Source organism: Kwoniella botswanensis, chromosome 1 (genome assembly GCF_036426115.1).
Source record: "Kwoniella botswanensis chromosome 1, complete sequence".
Classification (NCBI taxonomy): domain Eukaryota; kingdom Fungi; phylum Basidiomycota; class Tremellomycetes; order Tremellales; family Cryptococcaceae; genus Kwoniella; species Kwoniella botswanensis.
In genome coordinates, this window is record NC_088599.1 from 17,064,202 (window position 1) to 17,084,243 (window position 20,042).

General features: G+C 43.7%; 6 protein-coding genes across 6 annotated transcripts; 3 read left to right on the forward strand and 3 right to left on the reverse strand.

Annotated features, from left to right (window-relative positions):
- Positions 1 to 1,618: 1,618 nt before the first annotated feature.
- Positions 1,619 to 5,317, reverse strand: L199_006456 (uncharacterized protein; the record flags this gene model as incomplete). Its single annotated transcript, XM_064892155.1, has 13 exons — positions 1,619 to 1,846; positions 1,908 to 2,193; positions 2,312 to 2,431; positions 2,531 to 2,683; positions 2,753 to 2,878; positions 2,962 to 3,165; positions 3,316 to 3,461; positions 3,549 to 3,643; positions 3,721 to 3,880; positions 3,961 to 4,007; positions 4,080 to 4,146; positions 4,216 to 4,493; positions 4,597 to 5,317. The coding sequence occupies 13 exons, from the start codon at positions 5,315 to 5,317 to the stop codon at positions 1,619 to 1,621; spliced, it is 2,631 nt and encodes an 876-aa protein (XP_064748227.1).
- A 555-nt stretch (positions 5,318 to 5,872) lies between these two features.
- On the forward strand, positions 5,873 to 8,620 carry L199_006457 (uncharacterized protein; the record flags this gene model as incomplete). The annotated part of the gene is made up of 11 exons (XM_064892156.1): positions 5,873 to 5,893; positions 6,020 to 6,281; positions 6,470 to 6,551; positions 6,614 to 6,816; positions 6,887 to 7,145; positions 7,224 to 7,325; positions 7,388 to 7,499; positions 7,574 to 7,802; positions 7,869 to 7,986; positions 8,106 to 8,274; positions 8,384 to 8,620. 11 exons carry the CDS (start codon positions 5,873 to 5,875, stop codon positions 8,618 to 8,620), a joined length of 1,794 nt encoding a protein of 597 aa, XP_064748228.1.
- Positions 8,621 to 9,773: 1,153 nt separating this feature from the next.
- On the forward strand, positions 9,774 to 11,186 carry L199_006458 (uncharacterized protein; the record flags this gene model as incomplete). The annotated part of the gene is made up of 1 exon (XM_064892157.1): positions 9,774 to 11,186. One exon carries the CDS (start codon positions 9,774 to 9,776, stop codon positions 11,184 to 11,186), a length of 1,413 nt encoding a protein of 470 aa, XP_064748229.1.
- Positions 11,187 to 11,541: 355 nt separating this feature from the next.
- L199_006459 (uncharacterized protein) lies at positions 11,542 to 11,940 on the reverse strand (the record flags this gene model as incomplete). The annotated part of the gene is made up of 1 exon (XM_064892158.1): positions 11,542 to 11,940. The coding sequence occupies one exon, from the start codon at positions 11,938 to 11,940 to the stop codon at positions 11,542 to 11,544; it is 399 nt and encodes a 132-aa protein (XP_064748230.1).
- Positions 11,941 to 14,035: 2,095 nt separating this feature from the next.
- L199_006460 (uncharacterized protein) lies at positions 14,036 to 14,599 on the reverse strand (the record flags this gene model as incomplete). Its single annotated transcript, XM_064892159.1, has 1 exon — positions 14,036 to 14,599. One exon carries the CDS (start codon positions 14,597 to 14,599, stop codon positions 14,036 to 14,038), a length of 564 nt encoding a protein of 187 aa, XP_064748231.1.
- Positions 14,600 to 16,751: 2,152 nt separating this feature from the next.
- Positions 16,752 to 19,695, forward strand: L199_006461 (uncharacterized protein; the record flags this gene model as incomplete). Its single annotated transcript, XM_064892160.1, has 4 exons — positions 16,752 to 18,322; positions 18,392 to 19,020; positions 19,076 to 19,559; positions 19,623 to 19,695. The coding sequence occupies 4 exons, from the start codon at positions 16,752 to 16,754 to the stop codon at positions 19,693 to 19,695; spliced, it is 2,757 nt and encodes a 918-aa protein (XP_064748232.1).
- Positions 19,696 to 20,042: the final 347 nt, after the last annotated feature.

Below are 20,042 nucleotides of genomic sequence, written 5' to 3' on the forward strand. Positions count from 1 at the left end.
CAGGAAGGATGTGAATGTAAGACGAGAACGAGAACGTAAAGCGGTGTTTGATGAAAGGTGATGAAGGAATATTATTGTAATTATCGTAGGCCAAGGAAAGGCCAAGCGGAATTGTAAAGACTCACCAGGTAGGATATTATATTTGTGCTATAAGCTATGCTATGATATCACCTGCACTGATATTGTGGACTATCCGAAAGTAGACTGCAGTTTCGAAGAGAGGTGGTTGAACAGAAGATAGATCGGACGATTTGGATCGTTGTTATTGATATTGATGATATCGATGATATATCCGAACCGATTAGAGATAAAAACTAAATCTACTGAAACTGCAACTTCTTCTTCTTTCTTCTTCTTGAAAACAAACAATTGAGGATGTTGATGATGATGAAGAAAGAAGAAAAGAATAACACTACTATAGCTGTAACAAAAGCAAAGTGAAAAAACGATGAAAACATAGGTTACATACATAAATACATACATATACATACATACCTCTGTCACCCTCGGACTGCGAAGTTTGCTTGAAAACTGAGCTGAGCTATTCGCCGCTATGCTATTCTTTGATACCTGAGGCGATGTCAGGTACACCGATACAGGGTAACAGGGTAAATGATATTTTTAGCGTCATTTTCTTTCTTTCCCAACAAACACCTGAACAACGTGGTTTCCAGCTTCCCGATGACGTAAATCAACATCAATCCCTAAGTAACATGCCGGGTGCCCCCTTAATTCTCAGATTCGTTTACAAAGAAAGTATTTGGGGAAATACAACACTGCAGAACAGTGAGATGGTCCGAAACATCCAACCGCACTAAAACATGTTCGTCCTTTCTCTCTTTGCATATGAAACGAATCATGTTCTGCATAATTGAAATGTGATGTGGTCGAAAATGGCTTGTGCGAAAATGATTCTTTCATACGTCTGCAAGAAAAGCCAGATGACCAGCCGTGTGTTCAATGACGATGATGTTAATGACGAGCACAGCGCATGTCTTACTTTCATATCGTTATATACCACTTCTTGCTGTGCATGGAATGACACGGCATGATGATGTATGGCATGGTATGAAGGGAAATCCCACGGAACATTCCGACAAAAAACGTGCCATAAGGGGTTGAAGGGGGTATACGAGTACGACTACAAGTCATGCAACGAGTAATCTCACAGAGTACGGTTGTCCGATCTATCCGCAAGGCTATGCGATCGCATCTCTCACACACTTCGGATTCGCTTCTTTGTTCATTTCTTTGGAATCAACGTAAATCTCTATAGTGGGACCCCATTTAAATTAACAATCACTTTGTTGATACTTTGTTTCTATGAATAACTCAGATATTCTATAATCAAAGAAAGGGAACGATGTCTCCTAGAATACCATCGACATCAACAATTACTCTGTGTGAATCTTGTACACTTTGTTGATGTTTCGTTTCTATGAATAGTTGAACAGTCGATCCAACATCAATAAATAGAACGTGTTATTTCTTGAATTACATATGAACATGGGATATTCTTGGATACTAGATACACAGCATCATCACTCATACGGCCGAATGACGAGAAGATGACATTGATACACTCCTCCTTTTGCCGACTTGTTGCGATTTGGTATCCTCAATCGTCCTCAATCTCCATCGTACTTCCTTCTCCCACTTCTTCTTCAATTGCCAAATCAACTCTTCCAATCTGACTTATCTCTTCCATCCCATTTATCCCATTGGAATTGAATTGATATCCTCCGTGAGAAGTTGACGGAGGGGGATGTATGATACTTTCACCTCCTGCATCATCTAACGTAGCCGGATCGAGCTCAATAGGTAATGGTCCGAATATTGGGTTTCCCTATATTCAATCGAACAACATCAATTCACATGAACGATGAATTAGAGTAATTAAAACTCACCTTAGGAACATTGAAAGGATCCAAATCCCTCTCTCCCAAGCGTCCAGGTAAACCAGGTAAACTCGTCGGATCCAAACTATCCATCTGTTCTTTCAGACTCATCTCCAATAATACAGTCGATATTGGATCTTGTGAATTGAGAGATAGGGATTGATGATAGATCTTGATCGACTCTCTAATCTCGCCTCTTAATTGCCATATCATCCCCAAGGACGAGTAGGCAATAGAGTTGGTGGGGTCCAGTCGGATCGTTAGACGATAGTTGTGTTCGGCTTTATCATAGTTTCTACATACCACAACGTATCACAGATCAGCTTCAATTCTAACTCAATGATGATCGAAGGAAGAAATCGAGCCCTGATGTAAGAAACATATAAATCGATGAAGAGACACAATCTACCCACCTCATGTGCCTATAGGCATGTCCAAGATTACAATAAGTGACTGCCCAAACGGATTTAACACCTTGCATCTCCCATGAGGCTCTGAGGGCTTTCCTGAAGTAGCTTGCAGCTTGGTCGTAGCTACAGAACACATATCAGTTTTGGTGAAAGTACCCTGAGAAATCGCTGATACCGATACTGAAAGGTAACCCTCTCACGCATGGCATGACAAACACTCACTCTTCTCTGTTATACGCAACCACACCCAGCTCATTCAGTAAGAGCGGATCAGAAGAATTGATCACCTCTGCAGCTCTGAAATATTCTTCTGCGAGGTTAGACGCGGACAACTGGAGATGTTCCATTCCGATAAATAAGAGGGGTAAGTGGGATCTGGTCAAGTTCAAACAGAAGCAGTGTCAGCTTGAATGCTTGTCAAGGTGAAAAGAGGTTTTTACCGACCCTTGGAACAACCTCGCCGAAGTGGAATAAGCAGTAATAGCATGATCATGTTCACCTTCATATGCGAATGAATGGGCGAAAGCTATCCACGCAGGAGCGAATCGAGAATCGATCAAGTTTGCTTTACTATATAAATCCATCAAAATTCCCCTCAGTTGTGATTGAAAGTTTCATAAGATTCCATAAGCGGAACTATCAACCGAACTCACCTAAAATACCTTCTAGCTTCTGCCCATCTTTTACCGCTGAAATACCATAACCCCACCGCATACCATGTCGTAGCAGCTTGAGGATCCTGTTCGACCAAGTCATGCGCAAGCATGAAAAGGGAAGATCGTAGTCGGTGAATATGGTGCATACATGCTAGATGTAATGGTAATGCCGTGGGATGACCTGGTATACGAGATAATATCCTATTGACGATGAAACGAGATCAGCATTATATCATACAGACAACCAGATGGGGAACCATCGTCAACTTCATCACAAATGATGATTATCGTCCGTCGTCTATGAGGTAAAACCCGCTACAGATCGACTACAGCGTGGAAGTTTCCACTCACTTCGTCGTAACAGCATAACAATCCTCCCATTTATATTTCGAATACAATTCATCTGCCAGTCCCACCAGGACGTCACAATTATCACCTAGACCATACTGTTTCGTTAATTCTTCTCGGGCTCGTTCAACCTCTTTGACATGACCGTCCTGTAATACCGATTCAACCTATCAGCTGTCCGTCTGAACAATATATCGATATACTGAGACAATTGAGATGGAAGGGATATAGCTCACCTTTTTCAATTTGGTCATATACATCAGTTTGACAAAATGACCATCTTCTTCTGAAAGTTGTTTTCGATATGACAGATTACGAATGAATTCCCATTCTACCATATACCACGTAAGATAAGTCAATCCCATATACTCTTGATCCAATCTATGCAATATTCGACATGGCACTCACCCTCTTTCTCACTCATCATTCCACCTTCTATCAACTCCTTGAACGCATCGTAATTCTTAACGTCCAACATCAAAGCTTCCATGAATGATTCTTTCGCTAATGCGAACGACGATAATCGTAAATGAAGTAAAGCACGTAAATGACATATTGATGAGTGAAGCTATGAGCAGAATATCATTGTCAGTTCACCAGATCTGACCCGTTATTTCTGGACGCAAGATAAACCTTGGAGATGCTCACCTTTATCCCTTCGTCTTGCGAAGGTGAATCTGGACCTGTATCCGGACCTGAACGACATCACCATGATCAATATAAGCTGATCACCATCAACATTCGCTGAATACGTTCCCACAGCTTACCAGTCTCTTTAAAAGGATTCGATTCTCCCAGTAATTCCAAAGCTTCATGATATTTTTCCTGATGTACCTATTATCCAACAATATCAGTTAAGCACAAAATATATGGTCGTACACAAAAGAGAGAGAGAAAACTTACCAAACATTGAGCGGCAAGATATCTACAAGCCAGACTCTCATCCACCAGCCTTCTTTCTACCCCGATACTCCCATGAGAAGATATCCCAATCTCGATGTGTCTATTGCCATTCATGAGATCATCTTCATCTACATCCAATCTACCTTTCCCTTTATCCCTTATTCCCAAGCTATTCTTCGGTGGAGGGGATAATGGATCGGTCAACAGTTTTTCCGCTCGGAGGTAATGACCCGTTAGGAAGTGCGTTTGAGCTAACCAGAATGCATCGTTTGGGTCACCTAGAACATAGTAAAAGTAAAAAATGTTAGTGATATCTCTCGATCGGATCAACCAGTCCAAAGAATTGAGATACGATGTGATGGTTAACTGTGATAGACTTACCCGTCCAACTCAATATCTTATCACCCCAAAAAGCAGCCGTCTCATATAAATGTTGCATGATCGCATCATGTCTCCAGAGTCTCATGGAATCTACCATACCCCAATTCTTCTCTCCTCCTCCTTCCTCTTCCAGTTGTACTTCATCATCATCTTCATCAGTCGCTGACAAGTCATGATCACGATGATTGTTTTGATTGTTCTGACTTTTCTTTCTAGGTGAAGTTCGTCTAGTCCTCTCAGGTAACGGTAAAGGTAAAGGGGAGATTTCCGTTTCTCTCAATCTAGATTTCGGTAAATTCCTTCCAACACCAGACGGAGTACCTGTACCATTATACGATCCTGATCCTGATCCTGATCTGTGTCTGAACCTAGGTGATACCTGTGATATACCTCTATTGCCTTGTTCCACCACATTGGTATTCATCCCAATGCCGTTGGTCGATTTCTTCATTTGATTTCTTGATCTGGATGGATAGGTGAAAGAGAAACTCAAATCGCTCGGTTCATCTATGGATATATCATTGAGTGTAGATTGGTCTGCCACAAGATTATGTGTATGAGCAGGTGCGAATGAGAAACTGTTAGATAAGGATGATCGAGCGGGTAAATTTCGTCGATGATGTCTGTGTACCGAGGTGGAAGGGATAGGGGAGTAAGGGATAGCTGGTGGATTGGATGAAGAAGAGGATGATGGATTGGGAGGTGTGAACATCTGTGGCATCGTGAAGGGGTATGATGGTATGGTGTTATATTATACTATGCTATGCTGTATTGTTGTTGATGTCGTTCAACATGAATGAATCGAGAATGCTCTGATCTTGACTTTCTTCCGTCTCTCCTCCAGTTCCCCTCGACGCGTTCATGAACATGGGAGGCATATCACGTGGTGTATTATAGAGTGACGTGTTACATAATATGTTCGAGCTGGTTTAGCCGTACCTGATCGGAGGTTTATGGTTTGGCGTAACAGTACTTTATGCGGATGACACAACTGCAGCAATAGTCTAACAGGTTAAGGGTCAAAAAAGGTCCAAGCTCAGAGCATAAGAGAAGAAATGGGAAATCAGAAGTGGTACAAGTGGTAAATGGGGGCACAGACTAAGATGACAGCAACACCAACATCGATCAACTAAACATTACCACTCTTCATTCCACTTCACCACATTCCTTTTATCGTCCATTGATCATCCTCATCCACCTGTACACCTCCTCCTCATCTCGTACCGATCATCATATACCCGCGAAGGAGGAACAAATCATAGAGAGATAAACAAATATGCAACCGCCTATATATAACGTACGTCAACTTTCCTTCTTCGCGTCGTTCTTACTATGTTCCTCTTTCTCTCTTTGGTTAGAATTGTAGTATGCATTGCACTGATAGAGATACTGATATGTTACTTTACGTTGTATGGATGGATAGCATCACCGACTCCCACCTGCAGGAGCGACCTCGCAATCTAATCAATCTCAATCCCAACAATCTCAATCCCAACAATCTCAATCTCAACAAGCACCACCCCCTCCTCCTCAAGGGATGCCAGGACAACAACAACCTAGTGTATTATCGACTTCGTCCAACGTGAGATTGAACGAATTCTTTGAATTGATAAAGCAAGAGTTTGAACAAGTGGGTCAAGAGGGGAATATATGGAAGGCGCAGAGGGATGAGTACGAGGCGAAGAGTGAGTTTTTACTATAGATACGGCAGTTCGGGGTGGGATGGGGGCGGTGTTTATGTCAAGGGTGGGAAGGTGGGATGATATTATATATACGAATGCGACATACACGTATCGTATGAGTATATGATACCAGAATACAACTGTATTCAATCTTGAAGACACCTTACGCTAACCCCTCTACTACCTCATAGTCCAGCAACAGATCAACGAACTCGGATTGATCAGACAATCATTATACGAACTCGAATCTAATCATGCCAAAGTCAGACAAGAGTGAGTAGTACTTGACATGTTTTATCAACAAACAACTTGCTCACTCCACTTCAAATTTGCAGGTACGAGGGGGAAATCGCACGATTGAGAAGAGAATTAGAAAGCCGTGGTGGTCAAAGTGGAGCAGGACCCTCAGGTGTACCCGGAACTGGCGGACCTACTTCACCGCCTGAATTGCCTAGACCAGGTAACGATGAGAGGGATAGACCTCCTTACGGGAAATCCCTCCCTGGACCCCCTCTTAATGGTGCTGAATCTGGTGGATGTGAGTGCCACCTTCTCTTTTACTCCCATACCCCGTATTGAATTTCCAATTTCAATTTTTTCTTGTCTAGCTCGATCACCCTACCCACCTCCGGGAGGAATCATCCCTCGACCCGCATCAACCGATAGAGAAAGAGACAGACGTAATAGGGAAAGAGCGATCGCAGCTTCGAACGTACCACCATCACCTCCCGTACATTTATCAGATCTTGATCCAGACAATGTCTCGAGAGAGCTCAAGAAGGAAGGAGGTGATTGGCAAGCTATGTGGAGCAGCCAGATGCGAAAACAATTAGACGTGGCCCTGGTGCATACCCTCGAACATGAGACGCAAGTTTATTTCTGCTACAGTCGAGTCGTCAGATAGAAGTGGGACATCCTTGAAAGCTAATAATACATCCTGATCAGTGTCGTCTGTTGTGTGAAGTTCTCAAACGATGGCAAATACTTGGCTACCGGTTGTAACAGAACCGCTCAGATCTACGACGTGAAATCTGGAGGAAGGGTAACGTGAGTGCTGGTCCATATCAGATCCGCCAAATACCCCTTACTGATTCTATGTTCCGATATAGCACTCTCCAAGATGAAGCTGCCAACCGAACTGGCGATTTATACATCCGAAGTATCTGTTTCAGTCCGGATGGTAAATTCTTAGCTACCGGTGCTGAAGATCGACAAATCAGGGTGAGTTCATCATCAGTTTCTACTTCCTTTGGCATCCCACCCGATGGAATAAGCTGATCACTGCTTGTGTACAGATCTGGGATATCAAGCAAAAGAGAATCAGACATTTGTTACAAGGACACATGCAAGAGATTTATTCTCTCGATTTCTCAAGAGATGGTAGATTCTTAGTCTCTGGATCAGGTGATAAATCAGCTAGAATCTGGGATATCGAAAAGGGTCTTTGTGTATTTGATTTGAGAATCGAAGATTTCATCCATAATGAACATGGTCCAATCGATGCGGGTATCACCAGTGTTGCGTGTGAGTTTGATAATCCTACGTTTTATCGACAAGTAGAGGTAGGATGCTGATGCAATGCGTAACTAGTATCTCCCGATGGTAAGCTCGTAGCTGCCGGATCACTCGATACGATGGTGAGAGTATGGAACGTCCAAACTGGACAACAAGTAGAGAGGCTCAAGGGACACAAGGATTCAGTATACAGGTGAAGCATCCTTCATGTAGAAAACCCAAACTACCAGTCTCGTCTATCGTCTATCGTGAACTGCAATCCCTCGTAAATTTCCTATTTGCTGATTTACTCTCATCTGAAATGCATCGCAGCGTCGCATTCTCGCCTGATGGAAAATGCCTTGTCTCCGGATCTCTCGATCGAACTCTCCGAATCTGGGATTTGACAGGTACGAAGCGAGAAGCCGAGACCTTACCTCCTGGATCAAAGGATATTCAAAAGAATTTGGGTACTTGTCAATCTACTCTGAATGGGCACAAGGTGGGTTATACATTTCCTTTTTCATGTTCTCGTCGTACAGTCGTCCTTTTCGCCTTCGTTCATGCTACTGAAATTGTCTTGACTCATGCTGACTCACCCATGCATATAGGACTATGTCCTCTCCGTCGCCATCTCTCCAGACGGCCAATGGGTAGTCTCAGGTTCGAAAGATCGATCGATCCAATTCTGGCATATCGCAACCGGTCAAGCACAACTTATGCTTCAGGGACACAAGAACTCTGTCATATCCATTGATTTGGCTAGGTCAGGTGGTTATTTGGCGAGTGGAAGTGGTGATTGTATGGCTAGGATCTGGAAATATGAACCTTACAGTGGAAGGGAGTGATGGGAGAACATCGATTATTGTATATATGGTTGATTGTTTGTGTATAAAAAGGATTAGTATTGTGATTATCCAATATCAAATAATCTTATAGAGAATCCTTCTGCTCTTCGAGAAAGATAGAAACAGGAATCCTGTAATCAGATCAAAAACTGCATTACAGTAAGGTTTTAGTTTGTGCTATTCGTATGTCTCTTTTTTATCCCTTTCATTCGTTCGTTCACATCTACCTACATACACATATGAATACGAGTATAAGAGTCCATCCTATTCTATCCATTCTGGTTTTGTACCCACTCTACCAATGGTCTAGACATTGGTCAAATGACACTTTCCAGCCTTAGAAATATGAAACGAGGTGTCTAGCTGTCTATCTGCTCAGGCTCAGGCTCAGGTCCGGGGGACGGTGACATACCTCATCGGAAGGTATTTTTCGGACTCAGATTCGAATCTATCGATAGGGCTCGTTCAACGATTCTGGTCTCAGGTTGCTTTTTCCTATCTTCTTTCGACTGATTCACTCTTGAGCATACATACATGTCTCCTTATCATTTAGACTATGGGGATGAATTGTGGACCTGATCTAGATCAATGACGAACCAAACCAAGACACCAAGACCTCGTTCGCCTTCTGTCGTTTTAGATGGAGTACGGGTACAAGGCTACGCGGCTGATTTTTCTTTTCCTTTTTCTTTTTCTTCCACTGCACTGGACTAAAAGAAATTCTAGAACCTTGAGATTGAGAGGATGACTTCTGGTTCATCTTCCCAATCTTTTGGGTCATTCATCCAACATTCAACAACCCACAGTATAATAATACTTGTACATGTACCTAACCTACTTGGCTACTCCTCACCATCGCTGTTTCATCACATCACTAAATCTCGCTTTTGCCCTCCATAAAATTCAAGTGAAATTTCAACAAGGTACAGAAAGAGAGTCATATTAGGCTTGGTGGAAGCTTGGTGGAAATCAAATATCGTTCTCATTGGAGGAAGGAAGGGGGAATGTGAGTTGTTACAGATGAGGTAGCATATGAAATCACTTGAAGCTCCAACCACCTCTGCGATCCGCAAACGATATTTCGTACTGAATCTTTCACATCGATAAGTGACGTTTCTCTCCCTTCATATACCCTTTGGAAGGAGCACTATCAATGTACGGCCATACCTCTCCTATTAGACCAGACGCAAGTTCGACTGGTCATTCAAATGGAGATCATGATCTACGATGGATCCCTATACCTACCATTCGTCCCCAACACTTCACCCAGGAGAAAATCCGTTTGACCAACCTCCTCTCTCCTCGACCCTCTTTGGATCATATGCGATCTCAATCTCATTCCACCTTGATCAACCGAGATGAAGCTCGAGAATCGGAGATCAATAATGGAGGTAATCTCGCTACGGTGCGTCGTAAGAGCTCGAAGATTTGGTCCAAAGCCAAAGAAGTTAGTCGGAAAGCTTCTATCATCCGTCAACGTCAACATCGACGTCCTTCTTCTTTAGCAGGGGCAGGGGGGACGACAAGTGAAGAAGAATGGGAGATTGTCACTCCAACACTCGGTTCGTCCGAGTTCACTCAAACTCCCACCACGCCGTGTCATTCGAATGGAGAAGATCATGAAGATATGGTCCATGGTGCTAGAGGGACAGGAACGATCTCAAGGGTCAGTCAGAGAGCTCAACAAGGGAGTGCATTAGATTTACTCGATGTGAACAGTATAACCAGTATATCACATATGACTAGAACGAGCTCGACGGAATATCCAAGATCTGGTTCCGGGTCTGGACAGCGGTCATTGGAAGTAGATCTAGGCAATTATCAATTCCCTTCACCGCCTACGCATATCAAACAGAAAAGAAGTTGGTTGGAAGGTGGGCCATTGACAGTCCCAGAAGATAGAGAAGAGGTAGAAAGGAAATTGCCTGATGATCATCCATTCAATTCACCTCTTCCTTCCGATCGATCACACTCACACTCACATCGGACCCCTCTTTCTCGTTCTTCTTCTTCCCCCTCTACTCAAGAGAGATACCATCACCTAGTGGAGATACTTCGTTCGTTGAATTTCCTCAAAGAAGAATTGTTTCGACATAACATATATTCGATCAGAATACTGTCTTCATTCGAAGATGTCTTACCTCCATCTATAATGAATGGAATAAATGGACGCTTGGATAGGTATTGGAATAAATGGAGTGTGATCCTCAATACTGCCGGCCAACAGATATCATCATCCATCATCTCACTTCAGCATCAATCACCCTCTTCGACTCAGCTTCGGGATCCACCTGCAGCTTCGCAAAAGGATTATACATATTTGAAATCTCTTATACCTGCTCCATTGACAACGGACGAGATGGAAAGGCTGATATGGACCTTGGAGGATAGTGGGAGAGTGGCGAGTGGAACGTATAGAAGGATGTTTGGATGTAGGGCGAAAAGTAGGATCATGACGCCTCAGGAGGAAAGGGAGGCTGATGAGAAGGGATTGAGGGACTGGATGGTCGGTGAGACCGAAAGTATGGAAAGAGAACAGTGGAGGAGAAACTGTAGAGGAATATAACCTGAAAGTTGATTTGACGTTGTCATCAATAAGCCGATTATCATATGCACGGCTGTCGTTTAATCGAAGAAGTTTATGAGAGTGATTTGAGTTAATCAAAGTCATTGCCTAATCGTTCTTCTAAAACTCATAAAAGTTCGAAAACCATCTCTGTCTGGCCGATATCACTCGTGAGAATCAAAAGCGCATTCACAGTAAAATTGCGTTCACCTCTACATCGATCACATACCATACCGACATACATATAAAATCAATTCAGATACTGAGCTGTATTCAAACCTCCTTGAGACAAAGCTTCCAAGAAATGGTCGATATTCTAATATATACTCATTCTCTGAGAAATGGATCTCTGAATCTAGTTGGTAGGTCTGCTGTGTGCATCCGCATCGATGCACATCCATTCCCCTACAAAGTCAAATTGTGGGTAATCAAGTTTAAAACCTTCGATTTGTGATTTGATTCCTTCCTCCCATGTTTTCAAAGCTTCCATCTTAGATTCAATCGATTGAAAAGTTGAGGTAGGATCATTGAACGTCTTGGCGATATCTTCCATACCAATTTCTATATTCTTCATAGCATGTTCGATACCCGTTTTACTCACTGTTCCTATCCAACTTCTCTGAGATGTAAAATCGCAATCGTATTTCCATTTACCCCCCTGTCCTTGGGTGGAAGGTTGGATACTGGGAACAAATTTGAATTGACCTTTTTGGGTAGAATTCCAACTTTGTGATTTATCTCTGGAAGATGACATCGTTTCGTATAAAAGTATTTACGGTTGTGGCTTTGGTAATACGTTTGACTATAAATCTGCCAAGTAAGTTCACTTGAGGAGCTTAGTAACGAATTGCTGCGAATAACACCTTGATGAGGGCGAATTCATTTGCCTTATATAACTTTTCTCCTGGCTGGTCTAGGTATCGTCGGAACCAAAGCCACTTAGACGTATCGGGTCCTTACAGGTATATCACGATAAAGGATGACTACGACTCCGATACATGGGTGTAGTGATAGATCCTTCTTAAATCTCCGCTTGATTGGCCGAGACCGAGATCATAAATGACTCGATCGGTATGGATGTGTCTTAGAATATGCCCAATCGGGAAAAAGAATGTATCCCCCCCCCCCCCAATTCTTTGGATCAAAAGATCACCTTATCTAAATAGATATTCAATACCCTTATATTGCGGGATTGGAAGGGGGAAAAGTACTCGAATAAAGGAAATACATCGGTTGACAGTGCAGAAAGATATTTATCAATCTCCGATTGTTATAAATAGCATACATCAAAGGACGTGAATCCTTTAGACAGCCAGTAGGGCACCCACCAGTTCCTTCGCCTCTTCTACGATGATGGAGGAGGGTAACTCCAAACGATCTGAATTACACTGCAGTGACTTCGGAGAATCAGAACTGGAAATGAAATTTGGGAATCACGAGGTTTATGACTCCGTCCCGCTCTCGGACAGTGAAAGAAGATGGATGATATGCACTCTGATCAGAGCGGCAACTGAATACTGTAGAAGGTCATGGTGCGGATCAAGCTGGAGGTAGAAGCAGGCAGGAGAGCACACTCAGTTCGACATATAGTGCAATGCTGTATCTCATGATCGAGCATCACACTAATCAGACTCAATGATCCGACAGTGACAGTCGACTCGTCCAGCCCTGTACAGTGCTGTATCTCATCAGATTGAGAACAGGTTAATGGCCAATCTACAATCTGTCTGTTTTGTGATATACAACGATCGACTTACTGTGATCGCATTTGCCACATCGGGTCATCCATATTGTCCTACACGGTACATGGTGTACCTTGTTACATGTAGAGACCATGTGTGTTTCTCAGTACATATACCACTCATTCAGGAAAGCAGTGTGAGTTCATCAACTCCCACCATGACTTACAGACCACGTACCATTCCTAGACCTCTTTGTAGCTCCGTTCCTAACTTTCACCACTTCATCTTCTATAAGATGGGTCAGATGTACACTCACAATGGTGTTTTCGGTATTGCTGGTATCTTGTTCAGCCGATAATTGAGTGGAAATAACCTTTTCAAACTCATGTTGACATTCATGTTCATTTAGCATAGACTGGTTGCACGAGTTGAGATTATCAATTAATCCATCTAGCGTCTCTTTGACTATGGTTTCGGTCTTCCTCAATGGGTGGAAGACAATGCTGAAATAGGAGGTCTGATCCTTTTCTGATCGATATTTAAGAATCCACTTGTTCTCGAAATTCGTTTCTTCCACTTCAGCATCTTGCCATTCAGACAACGATGGACGATATACGGGTGGATTGTTATCGAACCTCGTGGATTGGTAAGCTTCTTCGAAGATATCACATGGCATGTCAAGCTTTACCATAAGTATAATTGCCGATTAATCGTTCTCGTCAGTATACAGAAGAAACTATTGAAATTTCATTCGTAAAGAATTGAAAGGTTGAATTGCTTTTTCAGTTATTTGTCAGTACAATAACACAACTTGCAGTCGTCGCCTTAGATGTATGCGATTCATTTAAAAAATGTGATACCCACATCACATACTGTACCACACTCACAGGAATTTCTGCATGATTCCATGCGAAGCAACCTGATTGAAGTAGATTCTCGACTTGTCTCGATCGAGATGAAGGGAAGTGTCCGCTCCAAAACTGCGATGACGCGAAGAGAAAGAATCATCGACAATTCTCTCTAGCAAGGCAAGGTAAGTGGGGAAACACATATCGAAGACATAGACCTCAAGTATGTTTCTAGCTTATTACATACACCAGGTAGTATCTGAAATGTATGCCTACTTACACTGATACACTGTAGTTATTTTGGTATTCTACTATATAATCATCTATCGGTATCGCATTCACAAGGATATCGACAATTACATCCATAATATACCCTCTTGAAATCATCTTTCATCATATCGCTCACACCAATACCAATACCACTGACCACTTTACTCTTTGCCCATTGTTTGATTCTATCCGCTCGATTCAAACTCATCTGGGTATGTTCGACTTCCACCGATATATCATTCGCATTCGTATTTGAATGATCTGTCGACCAGATGATCGCATCTAGGTATGTTTTCTTTTCAAACTTCATCTGCACTCTATTCTGATCAGACGTTCTTTGTATTGTGGCATTAGACTGATTCGAAATATCCAAAAACAATTCAATCGTACCTCTTAACTCTTTTATACAATCCTCCGGACCTTTCGATAAACCTATTGAACCCACGGCCGCCTGAATAAGAGGTTGAGAGTCATGAGTGATGCTAATCGGACAGGTCAAATGCCATCTTCTACCTGATCCTTCTGGTCTGGGAGTGACGGTGGGATGTAAACTTATGAGAGTCGAATAGTTTGATGGGAGGTGTGAAGGTTGGGTGGAAGTACTGCTTCGCATACTGCAACAGTTGTGTGCTTAATCCAACAGATGGTGGCAGAGTCTTAAGCGGCTTGATATATGGCAGCTTGAACTACCTTTCCCAGCACAGCAAAGATTGACAGATACACACTCCTTTAATTACCTCGTCATATACCATCAGACTCAAAGGATGGATGAAATCGTTCAATGTCAGCAAAACGCCACTTACAGTATTTCCCATGCCACACGTGTTTTGTCTTTGTTCTCTTGTTGACTTTCAGGGCTGTCTTTTTTCGCTAGTAGCTTAAAAGTCCTGAAAAACAACAACGTCATCCCTTGTGCCTTGCTTTGCTTACTCTGGCTTCTTTTCCGCGTCTGCACCTGCAGCTGTCCATATCGTCTTGGATTGTGTTTTCACTTGTCCCCCATGCTTGATGCTACTTGAGCAGCCGATGGTCATGTGATGCTGTAGGTATTGCTACTACCATGCATGCATTCCACATTTCAGAGTGAAGAGAACATCCAATCTCACACTGAGAACTCACAATAAGGCGGTGTTGCTGTATCCGCGGTGTTGATAAACCCGGGGCCCGGTCCTCACCGAAAGGTTATTTGGACAGGTAACTTGACAATTGACGTTATAGGTTAGACTTGGGATTTTGACTTTTCACGGTCATTGTTGTTTCGCAGTTCGTGGTTGTTGTTGCGGTAGTGACTATCATATTCGAATGACTTGACATATCTCGAAATTGCGATACACCCACAGCTCATATCATTTGTATAGACAACTACATCGCACAAAGATCACACGCCGCCTCACGAGAGCAAGACCATCTAACACGGTATCAGGAAAGGCAAAGAAGGATAGGAAGAGTGATTAATAACGGTGATTTCATTTTGTTTTACAGGTGAGTACTTTGGTGCCATGATCTGTCTGCAGCTACATGCCTCGTCGTCTTCGTCATCTTGAACATCATACCCACCCGCTCCGCAGCTGTCTTTCTGGTTTGTGCATCTTGTTATTGCATTTTGATGGGTGTAACGCTTTGATCTTCGTGTCATTCCTCTTCTCTTCCCCCTTTGTCATATGCTCCGATGGTGTTGGTACTGCTAGGTCTGTGCGTAGATTGGGTGAATCTGTAACTTGATCACCATCAACGCGACTGTTACTACATGTCGTCAGGTTGATCCTAGCGGTCTTTTCTTTTCATATGGTTAGAGTTGCAAGTGACAGTCAACAGACATTGCCAAGAGGATTTCGACCTAGTTCATCATTCAGTCCCCATCTTCGGACTCCTGTTATACCGCTACCCACTTCCATCTACTTCTTCCAAATCCACATACACATCCCCATTTGTGACATACATAGATCCACACAGCAACATCAAAAAGCCCGCTTACACAACCACATTACCCACCAATTAACCCTGCACCACATCAACTTCGCACCTACCCCCTTGACTCTTTGTTGTGCTTCTTCTTCGTTCTCGTTCAACTCATTCATCAACACTGACTTTGTTTGTACTTTCTTCCTTGCCACTTCATCTACTTCACTAGCATAACGAAAAGAACAGATATCATTCATAACGGCAACCGAGACGAATACAACGTAAACTTTTACTTTCCGAGACAACAACAACCGACGACACCGCTTGCGGATTCTCATATCGGTTTACTTACAAATTTCATTGTATTGATCAAATCAAATCATCAAGCACTAGGCATACCTCATGTGAGTGATATGATACCTACGCCCCAACATATGAATCTCCCTCAAAGCTGTCTCACGTACGTCCTCAAAGGGTTATGCGGGTGGAAAGAGAGCTATGACAGTTGGTATGGTGGTATGGTGGTCTGTGTGGTTAGGTGTTCTGTTCACTCCGTTGTCCATGAAAATATCCAATTCCATCAGACCCCCTTTGACTAGGCAGACTCTTTCCCATCCCTTTTCATTCTCCTCTCTCATTCCATCTCCATACCAATCAAGCACAACTCATCTGACATCCTCTCTTACCCTCGCCCAACAGATCACATAGACGAAACTAGAACAGATTGTCAAACAGACACCAGACTGTAGATCCAGGTTGGATGAGAATATAATCATTGATCGACGGTGTCAACGTGAGTAAATATAACTCTATCCCTATCCACGTAGACACTGTCCATCAAGCTCACTCTCCAATACAGCACCATGGCAGCTGTCATGCAGCCTTCAACACACCGTCCTCCATCTATGGACCGCGCACCTTCGTTCGATCAACCTAGATCACGCTCCACACCACCTTTCACCTCCCCCTATGATTCACCCACACCACACGTACGAACCAACTCTACCTCGTCCAACGCCTCACCTTACAATCAACCTTTCTCAAACTCATATTTTCCACCATCTCATCATCAACAAATGTACGGTGTACAACAGTCTTGGACCGCCAATCCCGTACCAGCGACGGCCTTCTATAATCCCCCCTTTCACGGTTTTCCCAATGGGCATCAACCTGTTTATAACCAGTTCCAACAGTCTCAAGCTGATTTCGCTGCCTGGGCAAACGCCTATCAGCACATGATCATGGCTTCTGTTCAGAATGGTGGTCATCCAGGTGGCATGACTCCACCTGCTCCTGGCTCGGATCACAGCAGTTATGAAAGGAGGAGAACGAGCTCGGGCCCTGGTGGTCAGACTTTGAATGGTAACACTGGTTATTTCGATCATCCTTCCTATCAGCACCAACGACCACCGCAACCACCCCAGCAACCATCCCAACAAATAGACTACTCGAACACTCCTACTCCACCTCAAGGCGCCCACACGAAACCACCGCAACCTCCTCAACCTTATCACCCTTACAAGCGAGGTCCTTCTGCGAAACCTTCCACAGAAAGACTACCGAGATCCTCATCCATGCCTACAGGCTTACAGGACCAGGCTGCTTCGATATCTCGCTCTTCTGGTCAGGTCGCTCAAGATCAAACCCGAACTCAGTCTGCCCATGCTCCACCTTCCCGACCAAATCCCCCACCTGCTGAGAAACAACCAAGACCTCCTGTCTCTGCGGAAGAGGCGATAGTACCTCCTCCTCGGATCGGTGATCACTCTAGGACCAACTCTTCAGGCAGTGAGCGTTCTGCTACTCGAGAGATCCCTCCCGCCGCCGCTACTCGCACCGCTTCACCTGCTCCTAGGCCTAGCACATCCATGGCTCCACCTGCTCGCGCATCCACACCACTACATCCTGGACCCATCACCAATGCTACCAACACTCCTGCAGCCTCTCGACCGTCTCCCTTGTCTCAACCTTCTTCTACACCCGAACCGACCGATAAGATGGTCAAGACTGGAGGTTTGAAAGGTCGACTACGAAAGGCTTTGGATAAAGACGCTAAGAAAGAGCCAAGATCCGTCTCAGCACCTTCAGCATCCTCGGTGCCAGTTGGTAAACAATCTCTACCTCCTAAACACTTTGCCTCACCTTCGGAATCATCCACTCGTTCCGGTACCCCTCCTGCTACACCACCTCAAGAATTTAGAGCTCCTTCAGCGCCGTTCACTATGAACCCTGCTGCTATGGGTAGTGAGATCAGTCTAGCAGAGACTGAGCGGACTGCCACCGTCTCGGGTGAACAGAAGGAAAAGGGCAAAAGGAGTTTGTTCAGGATGAAGAACATGTCTACGGATAATATCTCCTTATCATCCACGGTCTCGTCGGCTAGTATGATGATCAGGAAGATGGGCAGTATAGGTAAACTTGCTAGGAGGAATAGGTGAGTCAGGATGCCTGAGTCAGGTTCTTGCGTCAGATGATCAAGCTAAGTTGATATTCTTCCTGATAGTTTGATGGGTATCTCTCGGATCTTCAAGGACAAGCCTAAAGATGGCGAAGATGCCGCTCTACCCGAAAAGGAAGGCAAAAAGAAGAAAGACAAGAAAAAGAAGGGTAAAGGTGAAGCTGCGCCAGCGACCATTTCACACGCAGTGGCCGAATCAGACCGATTGACCGAAGAGGAAGACCGAGCTTTGGCCGGCTTGTCACCAGCTGCCAAGCTGGCGCGACAACATACACTTCGATCAAAAGCTGAAGCTGTCAAGAAGGATGCTACCGCTCATCCAGCTACTGGCGAACCTACCTGGGATCAAAATACCGCTACTAGGCAAGCACAAAATGGTAGTCTACCTTCTCTCGGTAGCATGGGCGCGTCAATGTCCAATCCCAATGGATCGACTGGACCTGAAGTAGTCCGGGTGAACCACGCCCAAGCTCCTACCGTCGTACATGCCGTAGCTGTTACCGATCAAGAATACGATTCTGAGGATGATTCGTCCGAAGGTGAAACGGTCGAAGATGTCACGATGACCCTTGCTAAGACTAGGTTATCGGCAGAGGCAGATGCCGAGTTCCAGGCTACTTGGGGTAATGCTTGGATCGATAGGAACGCTGTGCCCAAGAAGGGTATCTTGAAATGTAAGTGTGCATTGTTAAGTTGTGGACCGTTAGCTAACCATCCCTCTGACAATAGCCATCTCCTCGTATTCTAATCTCGATGAAGCTTCTTCATCAGGAGAAAATCGCCAACGTTCCAATTCCACTCATACCTCTTCCTCGAACAACGCACCGGGACCCTTGGCCCAACTACCCTCATCCAACCCAGCATTGTTAGATGGTTTAGTCCATCCTTCACCACAAGTGGATCCAGCATACGACCCATTCTCACCCGCTTTCTCACCGTTCGACTCTCCTACTACCACCATCGGAGGGAACGATTCTTTCTACGCTAATCCAAATCAAAATTCTTCTGCGCCTGCTCTATCTCTCTTGGGCACTATGGGTAACAAACCTCCTCAAAATAGATCGATGACTGCTCCCGTTGTTAGACGACGAATCAACTGGGCTCCCGAATGTGCCGTTTACCAGACTTACGACAGTGGAACCTACGATAGAAGGAGTGAACCTGCTACGTGCAACAGGTTGACTCCGGAATTGGCTATGAGCATTAAGCAAGAGTGAGTGAAGCTCTTTATTGTTATAGAAGTATATGAACTGATCATGTTTGATTCTGACGACAGATTAAATGCCTTCAAACTTGAAATGCCAGTTCATCCATCTTCAAAAATGTATACGCATTACTTTGCGTGGTAAGTCGACTGTATATTTCCTATTTGCACCATAAGCTGACTTTGTGACGGTAGATTTGTATCGGGTCGAAAAGTTATTACGACCGTCTTTGTCTCGTCAATGTATCGGAAACAAAGTAAATCACAAAAGTCTTCAAGAATCGCTTTTCATACCTTGTTCCTTATCTTCTTGAGGGAGAATTAGGAAGCATACATATATATATATATATTGATATACATATACCTAGCATCGTTCTCATTCTATCTCAACTCAAGGATATTTCCTTTCTCCTATGTTAATTTCGTTTTATCGTCGTTTCCTTTCTTTCAATTCCATTATCTATCTCTGTTCATTCCATTCTAATTAATATA